Source organism: Coregonus lavaretus (assembly GCF_964263955.1).
Source record: "Coregonus lavaretus genome assembly, chromosome: 18".
NCBI lineage: Eukaryota > Metazoa > Chordata > Actinopteri > Salmoniformes > Salmonidae > Coregonus > Coregonus lavaretus.
In genome coordinates, this window is record NC_140005.1 from 44133472 (window position 1) to 44146476 (window position 13005).

The 13005-nt window shown below is 42.4% G+C and overlaps 1 protein-coding gene across 1 annotated transcript; it reads right to left on the reverse strand.

Moving 5' to 3' along the window:
• Positions 1-6901: 6901 nt before the first annotated feature.
• styx (serine/threonine/tyrosine interacting protein) lies at positions 6902-12164 on the reverse strand. Its single transcript, XM_084181692.1, has 11 exons — positions 11965-12164; positions 11452-11484; positions 11248-11301; positions 10462-10559; positions 10299-10359; positions 10161-10197; positions 9900-9939; positions 9704-9754; positions 9515-9587; positions 9229-9322; positions 6902-7464 (listed from the first exon to the last, which is right to left on the reverse strand). The coding sequence occupies exons 1-11, from the start codon at positions 12022-12024 to the stop codon at positions 7391-7393; spliced, it is 675 nt and encodes a 224-aa protein (XP_084037818.1). The 5' UTR covers positions 12025-12164; the 3' UTR covers positions 6902-7390.
• Positions 12165-13005: the final 841 nt, after the last annotated feature.

The following is a 13005-nucleotide window of genomic DNA, read 5'->3' on the forward strand; positions in this document are numbered from 1 at the left end:
AGGATTATCTGTAATCATGGTAGCATCCACATTAATGTAGAAGTGTTTATAAAAAATATGATATTCTTATTTACAACAAGTGACTCCAAAATGACACAGTACATTGTTTACCATTCATTTCTATTGGGCAAAAAATAATCAGATTTTTTTTTTTTTTTCACCTTTATTTAACCAGGTAAGCCAGTTGAGAACAGGTTCTCATTTACAACTGCGACCTGGCCAAGATAAAGCAAAGTAGTGCAATAAAAACAACACAGAGTTACATATGGGGTAAAAAAACATAAAGTCAGAAATACAACAGAAAATATATATACAGTGTGTGCAAATGTAGCAAGTTATGGAGGTAAGGCAATAAATAGGCTATAGTGCAGAATAATTACAATAGTATTAACACTGGAATGCTAGATGTGCAAGAGATTATGTGCAAATAGAGATACTGGGGTGCAAAAGAGCAAAATAAATAACAATATAGGGATGAGGTAGTTGGGTGGGCTAATTTCAGATGGGCTGTGTACAGGTGCAGTGATCGGTAAGGTGCTCTGACAACTGATGCTTAAAGTTATTGAGGGAGATAAGAGTCTCCAGCTTCAGAGATTTTTGCAATTCGTTCCAGTCATTGGCAGCAGAGAACTGGAAGGAATGGCGGCCAAAGGAGGTGTTGGCTTTGGGAATGACCAGTGAGATATACCTGCTGGAGCGCAGACTACGGGTGGGTGCTGCTATGGTGACCAATGAGCTAAGATAAGGCGGGGATTTGCCTAGCAGTGATTTATAGATGGCCTGGAGCCAGTGGGTTTGACGACGAACATGTAGTGAGGACCAGCCAACAAGAGCGTACAGGTCACAGTGGTGGGTAGTGTATGGGGCTTTGGAGACAAAACGGATGGCACTGTGATAGACTACATCCAGTTTGCTGAGTAGAGTGTTGGAGGCTATTTTGTAAATGACATCGCCGAAGTCAAGGATCGGTAGGATAGTCAGTTTTACGAGGGCATGTTTGGCAGCATGAGTGAAGGAGGCTTTGTTGCGAAATAGGAAGCCGATTCTAGATTTAACTTTGGATTGGAGATTCTTTATGTGAGTCTGGAAGTTGAGTTTACAGTCTAACCAGACACCTAGATATTTGTAGTTGCCCACATACTCTAGGTCAGACCCGTCGAGAGTGGTGATTCTAGTCGGGTGGGCGGGTGCTAGCAGCGTTCGATTGAAAAGCATGCATTTAGTTTTACTAGTGTTTAAGAGCAGTTGGAGGCTACTGAAGGAGTGTTGTATGGCATTGAAGCTCGTTTGGAGGTTTGTTAACACAGTGTCCAATGAAGGGCCAGATGTATACAAAATGGTGTCGTCTGTGTAGAGGTGGATCTGAGAGTCACCAGCAGCAAGAGCGACATCATTGATATACACGGAGAAAAGTGTCGGCCCAAGAATTGAACCCTGTGGCACCCCCATAGAGACTGCCATAGGTCCAGACAACAGGCCCTCCGATTTGACACACTGAACTCTATCTGAGAAGTAGTTGGTGAACCAGGCGAGGCAGTCATTTGAGAAACCAAGGCTATTTAGTCTGCCAATAAGAATGCGGTGGTTGACAGAGTCGAAAGCCTTGGCCAGGTCGATGAAGACGGCTGCACAGTACTGTCTATTATCAATCGCGGTTATAATATCGTTTAGGACCTTGAGCGTGGCTGACGTGCACCCGTGACCAGCTCGGAAACCGGATTGCATAGCGGAGAAGGTACGGTGGTATTCGAAATGGTCGATGATCTGTTTGTTAACTTGGCTTTCGAATACTTTCGAAAGGCAGGGCAGGATGGATATAGGTCTGTAGCAGTTTGGATCTAGAGTGTCACCCCCTTTGAAGAGGGGGATGACCGCGGCAGCTTTCCAATCTCTGGGGATCTCAGACGTTATGAAAGAGAGGTTGAACAGACTAGTAATAGGGGTTGCGACAATTTCGGCGGCTAGTTTTAGAAAGAAAGGGTCCAGATTGTCTAGCCCAGCTGATTTGTAGGGGTCCAGATTTTGCAGCGCTTTCAAAACATCAGCTGTCTGAATTTGTGTGAAGGAGAAGCGGGGGGGGGCATGGGCAAGTTGCAGCAGAGGGTGCAGAGTTGGTGGCCGGGTTAGTGGTAGCCAGATGGAAAGCATGGCCAGCTGTAGCAAAATGCTTGTTGAAATTCTCGATTATTGTAGATTTATCGGTGGTGATAGTGTTTCCTAGCCTCAGTGCAGTGGGCAGCTGGGAGGAAGTGCTCTTATTCTCCATGGACTTTACAGTGTCCCAAAACTTTTTGGAGTTAGTGCTACAGGATGCAAATTTCTGTTTGAAAAAGTTAGCCTTTGCTTTCCTGACTGCTTGTGTATATTGGTTCCTAACTTCCCTGAAAAGTTGCATATCGCGGGGGCTATTTGATGCTAATGCTGTACGCCACAGGATGTTTTTGTGCTGGTCAAGGGCAGTCAAGTCTGAGGAGAACCAGGGGCTATATCGGTTCTTAGTTCTGTATTTTTTGAATGGGGCATGTTTATTTAAGATTGAGAGGAAATTACTTTTAAGGAACAACCAGGCATCCTCTACTGACGGAATGAGATCTATATCCATCCAGGATACCTGGGCCAGGTCAATTAGGAAGGCCTCCTCGCTAAAGTGTTTTAGGGAGCGTTTGACAGTGATGAGGGGTGGCCGTTTGACCGCGGACCCGTTACGGACGCAGGCAATAAGGCAGTGATCGCTGAGATCCTGGTTGAAGACAGCTGAGGTGTATTTAGAGGGTATGTTAGTCAGGATGATATCTATGAGGGTACCCATGTTTACGGATTTAGGGTTGTACCTGGTAGGTTCGTTGATAATTTGCGTGAGGTTGAGGGCATCTAGCTTGGATTGTAGGATGGCTGGGGTATTAAGCATATCCCAATTTAGGTCACCAAGCAGTACAAACTCTGAGGATAAATGGGGGGCAATCAATTCACATATGGTGTCCAGGGCACAGCTGGGGGCTGAGGGGGGTCTGTAGCAAGCGGCAACAGTGAGAGACTTATTTCTGGAAAGGTGGATTTTTAGAAGTAGAAGCTCAAACTGTTTGGGCACAGACCTGGATAGTATGATAGAGCTCTGCAGGCTATCTCTACAGTAGATTGCAACTCCACCCCCTTTGGCAGTTCTATCTAGACGGAAAATGTTATAGTTGGGGATGGAAATTTCAGAATTTTTGGTGGCCTTCCTGAGCCAGGATTCAGACACTGCTAGAACATCAGGGTTGGCAGAGTGTGCTAACGCAGTGAATAACTCATACTTAGGAAGTAGACTTCTGATATTTATGTGCAAGAAACCAAGACTTTTGCGATTACAGAAGTCATCAAATGATAGCGCCTGGGGAGTAGGAGTGATACTGAGGGCTGCAGGGCCTGGGTTAGCCTCTACATCACCAGAGGAACAGAGGAGGACTAGAATAAGGATACGGCTAAATGCTTTAAGAACTGGTCTTCTAGTGCGTTGGGTACATAGAATAAAGGGGGCAGATTTCCGGGTGTTATAGAAAAGATTCAGGGCATTATGTACAGACAAGGATATGGAAGGATATGAGTAAAGTGGAGGTAAACCTAAGCGTTGGGTAACAATGAAAGAGATAGCATCGCTGGAGTCATCAATTGAGTCGGTCTCCGCGTGTATAGGGGAAGGTGCAAAGGAGCTATCTAAGGCAGGTTTAGCTAGGCTGGGGGGTCTACAGTGATATAGTACAATTAGAAATAACCGAAACAACAATAAACTAACCATGTTTGGGCTGAGGCTAAACATAAACAGGATGTAGTACCGTAAAAAGGAACAGTCCAGCAGATATCAGCTGTATAGCTGAGTTATCATAAGGTCCGGTGGTGAAGCACTAGTAAGAGGCCACGGCTAGCGTGTGCTAGCGGGCCAGGGCTAGCAGATGGATGGAATCTTCGTGGTTAACGTCGTAACCACATCAGACGATTTCGTCGGCAGACCAGTCGTGTAGGATCGGCGGGGCTCCGTGTCAACACTAGGTGGTCCCGTCCGGTTGACAGAGAGGTAGATAGCCGGGAGATGGGCGATGGGCCTAGCTCAGGATGATTAGCCAGACCACAGCGTCCGTTTTGTTGTAGCTGGCTGGTGGTAGCTAGCTGGTAGCGATGAATCCGGAGTTAAAGGTCCAGTGATTCAGTGATTCAGGCGGAAAAACTGATATGTTCTGGGTTGATAACGCGCTGTGCAGACTGGCCGAATATCCGGTGATCAATGTCCAGTGATTAAAATTAATCCCGCGGAAAAAAATCCAATGTTCTGGGTGAAACACCGCTAGCTGTGGCTAATAGCAAGTAGCTAGTTAGCTGGCTAGCTAGTTTCAACTGGAGATTCTAGATTCTAGATAAAGGTAAGTCGATAATAGAATCCGTTCCACATTGAGTGAGGCGGGTTGCAGGAAAGTATATTTTGTAGAAGGATGAAAAGTCTGATAGGGAAATATGTACGAAAAATACAAAAAACAGGGTATTTACAGGCTATTTACAGACACACGACAGAAACAGGACTGCACTACTTCGCCATCTTGGAAAAAAGATGAAAACACCCTCAAATTAAAGCTGACAGTCTGCACTGTAACCTCATAGTCATTGTATCATTTCAAATCCAAAGTGCTGCAGTACAGAAAGAAAACAACATAAAATGTGTCACTGTCCCAATACTTTTGGAGCTTACTGTGTCTGCAGGCTGTACATACTGTAAATTGTTACCAATAAGGTTAACATGAAAGACAAATTGCCTCAAACACAAGGGACCGCGACGGCATGAATAGGCCTGTTTTGTTGGCTTTCTATGAATCTCTGAGACAAGTCTGGCGCTAACAACTATGAGAAAAACAACCTACCATCTCTTCAAAGTATTTGCCATCTGCCCAGAGCACAGCGTTTGTGAAATGGAGGATGGGGAGAAGAAACATGGTATGGGATATACAGACACGAAAGATGGTGTAGATCCTCCTACAAAACATAACTCTCATTCATTTTCACAAAACACTACGCTAAAACTGCAGAAGAAAGTTTCTCTACAGTATTTTATCTTCACTTTCACTCTCTCTAAACATTCTGAAAGGTAGCAGAGAGTTTGATGGTCTGATAAATCAGGAGACAAGGGGTTTGTTTGATTGAAGTCCTAATCCCAACACCTAAGTGTTTTGAACAGACTACAACATAGCCTGGGTACCTAACTGTTTCAGCATTCAAGTGCTGCTATATAATTACTGTACCAGGACCAGACAACGGAACAGAAACAGACTGGCAGGCACCCAGGCTTACTGCCTAACCACAACATACTGTACCTCTCAATTTTAATCTTGGGGAGACAGAGGCAGCATCAACAACATGGAGCCACACTCAGGCAGAGTCCACATACTGTATCTTTATACGCAAGTATAAACACCATGGGACCACGCAGCCGTCATACCGCTCAGGAAGGAGACGCGTTCTGTCTCCTAGAGATTAACGTACTTTGGTGCGAGAAGTGCAAATCAATCCCAGAACAACAGCAAAGGACCTTGTGAAGATGCTGGAGGAAACAGGTACAAAAGTATCTATATCCACAGTAAAACAAGTCCTATATCGACATAACCTGAAAGTCTGATCAGCAAGGAAGAAGCCACTGCTCCAAAACCACCATAAAAAAGCCAGACTACGGTTTGCAACTGCACATGGGGACAATGATCGTACTTTTTGGAGAAATGTCCTCTGGTCTGATGAAACAAAAATAGAACTGTTTGGCCATCGTTATGTTTGGAGGAAAAAGGGGGTACCTTGCAAGCCGAAGAACACCATTCCAACCATGAAGCACGGGGGTGGCAGCATCATGATGTGGGGGTGCATTGCTGCAGGAGGTATTGGTGCACTTTATAAAATAGATGGCATCATGAGGAAGGAAAATTATATGGATATATTGAAGCAACATCTCAAGACATCAGTCAGGAAGTTAAAGCTTGGTCGCAAATGGGTCTTCCAAATGGACAATGACCCCAAGCATACTTCCAAAGTTGTGGCAAAATGGCTTAAGAACAACAAAGTCAAGGTATTGGAGTTGCCATCACAAAGCCCTGACCTCAATCCTATAGAACATTTGTGGGCAGAACTGAAAAAGCGTGTGTGAGCAAGGAGGCCTACAAACATGACTCAGTTACACCAACTCTGTCAGGAGGAATGGGCCAAAATTCACCCAACTTATTGTGGGAATCTTGTGGAAGGCTACATGAAACGTTTGACCCAAGTTAAACAATTTAAAGGCAATGCTACCAAATACTAATTGAGTGCATGTAAACTTCTGACCCACTGTGAATGTGATGAAATAAAAGCTTAAATAAATCATTCTCTCTACTATTATTCTGACATTTCACATTCTTAAAATAAAGTGGTGATCCTAACTGACCTAAAACAGGGAATGTTTACTAGGATTAAATGTCAGGAGTTGTGAAAAACTGAGTTTAAATGTATTTGGCTAAGGTGTATGTCAACTTCTGACTTCAACTGTAGCTACAGTACATTTGGTATGAAGATATGATCAAAGAATTGCCATTTATTTTTATGTGGGGTAAATTAAATGTAATTGTAGTGCAAGCTTATTTATTCAACCGTAAGTTTTTTTCAGTTTAGTTTCATAATTAGTCTTGACAACTGGGGACATTTGTATTTGATCATTTATTTATAAGAATAAATTATGTAAAATGCAAATAAATTATTTTTAACATTCCACTGGTTGTTACTTTGTCTATTTGTCAAAATAATAAAACCTGAGACTTATAATATTTGGGCACATTAGCTTAGTTATTTTATTCCCCACTTTTTCTTGAACTTCCATAAGTGTTAAGTTGATCATCAAGAAATGACAGTACAACAGACATGTTAGCCGTCTGTTTATTGAGCAGTGGGTCGTAATTCTCTGGCAAGCTTTTTTCTCTCCATTTCATTTAAATACCATCACATTTTAAGCCTGATCTCTGTCCAACATTCCCAATTCCCAAATATGGGCCTCCATCTCTCCCATAAGGCATTGACTTTCTATCACTGTCCCTTACGCCAACTGCCCCCTTCTGGCGAGAAATAATAATTCAAGTATCAAAAGTGCATTATTGCAATACTGTCCCGCTGAAAATGCAAAATGCTTTAAATACTATAAAACTGCAAAAAACCTCATCAGTGCATACAGCAAATAATAATAAGTCACTTATGAAACTGTACCCCTCTCCCTTTGGTCTCAGACGTCAGGAAGCTAACCCAATTCCCCACCCCCACCCTTTAGAAAAGTTGAAATATTAACATTTTTAATCCCAATAAAAATGTTAAAAAAGACTGCACTGTATGCGAAGACACTGCTCTCTGCATAATAAGCCTATCCGTTCTGCGCAGCAGTGACCTGCATTCCCCCGAAGTCCTCGTCTTCCTCCAGGCTTCGTTTCAGGCTGCCTGCGAAGTACAGACATTCACAGGGTCAAACATCCAGAAATAAAGAGAGGGAAAGATAGTGGTGACTGATGGTGAACTTAAAAGGGATACTTCGGTATTTTGGATAATTTCAATTCTATGTCTCTCCGTGCAGTTTGAAAGAAATTGAAGGTAGCATATTGTTAGCTTAGCACAATTGCTGGAAGTCTCCATTAAGTACTAGCCAGCAGGGAAATAGACCTAACTACTCCAAAGCTGGGTGGTTGGTCATTTATAGTCTTACAAAGCTATAAATAGTCATTCATATTTTATACATTTTACTGATAATCGTAAGAAGCAGAAATCTTCCATCCACTTCCTCATTCTGCCCCGTTGTCTCATAGAGATCGCAATGGTGCATCTGTCCCATCATGGCACCTGTGAGCGCATGGGCAACGCCATTGACAGATGCCATAATGGGACAGATACAACGTTGTGATCTCTATACGACAGAATGAGTAAGTCGATAGAATCTTGTTTCTTACGTTGAACAGTAAAATGTACACATTTACAAAATATCGATGACTATGCATAGCTTTGTAAGACTATAAACGACCAACCACCCAGCTTTGAAGTAGTTAGGTGTCTTTCCCTGCTTTTGACATGTGCTGGCTAGTCCTTACTGGAGACTTCCAGCAATTGAACTAAGCTAACGAAATGTTACCTTCAACTTCCTTTAAACTGCACACAGACCCATAAAAATGGTATCTGCGAGTTTGTCTGAATCCGGGTAAGTAGGAAATTATCCAAAATACTGAAGTATCCCTTTACTAAACTTTGTGTAAACACCTGAATTTCATGGGAAAGAACCACTTGTCTTTGGGCACTATTGAGAGCATTAATTCTGCTCAGTTGCTGATCAACTTCTTTAAATGCATGTTGTAACACGGGGATAAAAGTTGAGCCTACATGTCGACTGCATAAACCACATGATTGGAGGGCATGCCGTTTTTGATCGAAGCGCTGCAAGTCTCTGTAGTTGCTCCTCACCCACTGCAGCCATTATGGGAAGCACAATTGTCCCCCAATCATTAGGGTGTTTAGCTTGACCTACGTGAACCTGAATAATTTTTGCCACCATTTATAAGCTATAGTGCTCCCATATACTCAACTGTCAGACCGCGGTCGGGCTTCAACCCCTGGTATCATATAAACACACATCAGACATGGAAAAATGTGTAGAATTTCAGGAAATTAGCTTTAAAACCGCAAGAAAATTATCTGACCCACGCAAAATGTGTAGAATTGCGGCAAATTAGCTTTAAAAATGTTAATTTCTAGAGGGGTGTGAACAGGTTGGGTCGCATGGGTTGTGAGGTGGGGGTTTGTTACTACGCCGATAAAAGACGATATCCATCCGGACCTTTGCCACCTAGGAAATTTGTGTGATCGGAACCTTCTCAAATAGTACTTGAGTACCCCTGCTATAGCGGATCCAAATGAATATGATATTTAGTTAATGTGTTGTTGGACAATATAGGGTGGTAGAGAAGAGTTTGTGACATTCTAACTAAAACCTCTTATGAACAACGGTAGCTATTTTGACACTGCCATGAGCTTTGCGGTTGGAAAACCACTAAATGTGTTGTCTGTACGTAAGAACCTCCGCTGACTGCAATCGACTACTTTCTAGGCCGTTGGTAAGTCATCTCAAATGCACCCACGGTGAAACAGACGTGTATGGCAAGCGTGGAATGAGCCTAGATTCCTGTAACTGTCACCTGAATGCAAGATGCACACACTGACCTGGCATTCCAGCATGCAGGGAGAACGATCTGCCCAGCTGTATTGGTGACATCATCTTGATGGTTAGTTTAGCAGAGTAGATCGCTTCATATTCCTAGAAAACACGTCATCAAGAGATGGAGAGCGCAGCATTACAAACCATTCAGACAGAAATGTCTTGTATCAAGCAGACATCTGCCACTTTTGTCATGTTGAAAACCATTGAATATGCCTCATGTAATTTTTCTATCTCAGTGGTCAGAGCTGTTTGAAAGATGAGTTCACGACCTAATACAGAGGACCCTACCTGTAATTGATGCACAAAGCCCACGTTAGGGTTGATGCAGAATCTCCTCTCCTGAACGTGGCTGAAAGCATCCCTGTAGAAGAACCAGCACATTTTCAGCAGGACATTGTACGAGATATTTGGTCACCATGCATCTGGACAGTGTCTATGCAATAAATGAAGCCTGCTTGGTTTGTTGAATGGTCTTACCTGTACTTTATGCCAAATGTCTCCATAAGGTATGCAATAACTAAGGCAGCGCTGAAAGGAGAATACAATAATTGTGATTGAGAGTGATACTTGTCTAACAGGAAGATCAATATCAATAGACAAGCAGGCAAGAAGAGTATTTTCAAACATTATGGATCTGTTCAAAATCAAATCTATAACATTAGATGTGACCAACCTTCTTGATATCCCTGCGTTTCCATGAACTAGTACCTTTCCTATGGGAACAAGACAAGGACAGAGTCAAGATATATTTCCCTGAAGAGTTCAAAAGTACTGTATAGTAGTGTATCGCAAAATCCAACAATTCTCCAGGTGCAGGGTACAAGAATTGTAACATTGAAGTAAAAGAAGTACATGCACACTGTTGTATGCACACAGTTTGTTGCAACTAAATTCTAAAGACAATATTCTATTCAATTAAATACATTCTTATTACCTCCACTGGCTAAACAGCCATCAATAAATTCTTTTGTCTGTGAAGAGAGAAAAAATATAAATATGTAGGCCTTTGACAATAACAGGGCAGACTGCAATACTATGTAACATTATCCACCACACTCATGCTGAAACTCACCATAGGGAAATATCTAATCATGTTTTCCACAGGATTGTCGGCAATATCTAAAACGAGGTATCTGAAAACAGAAGAAAGCAGGCCACATGAATTAGTTGATTTAAGTGAGAGATGTCATTGGGTTTCAAACACATCAAGTACCGGTTCTCAGTTTGTCTCTTACCTAAATTTATGTGGGAAGTTGGGCTTTATAAAATTGGCCTCGATATCCTGGCGGACACACACTACGTGGGTTATCCCCTGTCTTTCAAGGACGGAAAGCTAAAAGAGAACACAAGGGTTGAGTTAACAAGGGTTGAGTTAACAAGATTGTAGAATCTCAAAAAGTGATTTTATAGTCCCGGTTTCCCAAAAGCATCTCTCTAGGAGCTGATCCGTCATTAGTATTGTGGAATAATTCTAATTTCAAGGTAACATTTGAATGGAGAAAGCTGAATAGAGAGCAGCGCTGCCTTTCTTTCGATCCTATCAGTATCAACACATGCTCCAACAACGCACTTAACTAACATTCTCTCAGCGTTGTGTTTTTCAGTCGTTTTTGGATCGTTAAAACACTTGTAAGCCTAAGTTCCATCGCTATCAGAAAACCAAGCCCAGGACCTTCAATGTTTCGATGACCAACGTAGAGGGCCGGTGTGGATGCTGGCTTTTGTTCCAGCCAAGCAGAAACACACCAGCTTCTAGTAATCAACTAAACCTAGTCTTCAGTCAATACTTTGATTGGTTGAATCAGGGGTGTAATCATTACGCCAATTCTGTTGCAAAACGTTTCATCTGTTGCAAATGAGCGTTACTATTGGACAAATTTGGGTAGTTCCCTCACAGTTTCGTTCCGTTTGGTTGTTAAACAGTAAAAGGTTTCCACTTGACTGATCTGGAACAAATGCCTGCACCCACACCTGCCCTCAGCAGATAGCCACCCCAGTCGATTTACGGTATACCAAATTACCTTGCTTTTCATTGCAGCTGAGTAGGGACCTAAAAACAGGCCTGGTAGAATTTCCTAAAACAATGGAGAAACAGGTTTTAGGTACATCATTATGAGATTACATGATTTAGCTACTATGGCCAATATGACTCAGCAGCAGTCACTTCTGGTGCCCCTTACAATAATTCCACTTTGGGGACAAAAAGGGCAGTTAGCTAACGTTACCTGCATTTCTCTTCTCATTGGATACGCCCAGTCCTGAGGAAAAGATCAGAAAATCAATAGAATATGTTAACTGACTGGCTAGCGCTCTGCATAAATAGTCACTGCAGTCACCAAACCTAAATCGCCGGTCAGTAGTCATCTGCCACAATATACCCCTGCATGGATGTCTTGTAGCGAGCATAAGCTACACTTGCCAATGGGACAGCTGAACTCTTTCGACTGGCGATATTTGGCTAGCAAACTAGCTAGTTAAATTAGTTAGCTAGGTAGCTAACGGAACACATCTAATTTGATCAGAAATATGATACGAGAGCATTTGAAAAATGCTTTAGACATGATTACATTTAGCTAAAAGTCAAATTTAGAGAGTGAGATAGATGACATGTTATTAGACTAAGTTATTCATGCTGTTTTTGAGTATGCTAGCAAGTTAGCTAACTTGTTCATGACATTAGCTAGCTAACCAGAAAGATGTAGCTAGCTAGCTGCGTTAGCTTGCATACTAGCGCTTACCAATAGATTATCCTTTGCCGAAGGAAGGGACGGGAACTGAAGTTTATTCTCCTCGTCCATGATGCAGTGTACTCGGGCGAACGTGGCCTAGGCCTGTCGCACGATTTTGGTGGTTTGCTAAGTATACAATTGCAGGAGTTTGTTTTGAGGTTGCATATACATGTCCTCCATGGTGCTCCCTCGGAAGGAGTCACGTGACCAGAGACAGTAACGTCATAAGTTACGTAGATTTCGGTCGTCACTAGTTACCACAGCCACACAGTCATAAACCACGCCCATTTCTACAATGTATCTTATTAAAATGGGATTTTAAACCTAACCACAATGCTACTAACCTTATGCCTAACAATAAACTTAAATTAAGACCAAAAATTGTTGTTTTCATGGTAACTAGTGGAAACCATTCTTCTTTTTCTTCGGTGGTGTTTTAGGGCAGACTACAGATGTGTATTGTCGCCCACTACTGTATGCGGAAAATTCAAAAAGGTTTCGGGCTATCTGCGATCATTGGGACGTCCATACCCCATTGAAGTTTGAATTTAAAAGGGTTAAGATTAGGGTTAGGTTTATGGTTAGGGTAAGGGTAAGGGTAGGGGTTAAGGTTAGGGTTTAGGGATGTCCCAAGGATTCCGGATAGCACTGACCAATAAAAAAGGGGAAATCCAAAACTTAAAAGGGAATTCACTCAAATGTCCTAAAAAAAACTAAATACATAACAAAAACGAAAAACCCTCAGTCTGTCAAAATACACTCACTGCTTGACAAAGTGGGCACTGCTTACAGGGTGGCATCAGCGCTCACCTAAAAAGCCCCTACGCCAGTGGTTGAGAGAATTTGTCATTGTTTTTGGGCAGAATTATGTGAGGTTTTATGTTGTTGGAGGTGAGTCTTCGTCAGTTTGGCTCAGAAAATGCCGCCCTTGTCAATCTGACGCCGTAAGCGGCCGCCTAATCCTGCCTAATGAGCGGCCCGGCCCTGGTTCAGCTGCAGATACAATGATATTGATATTTCTTGAGTTCTTATCCACTTCTGCAGTTTATC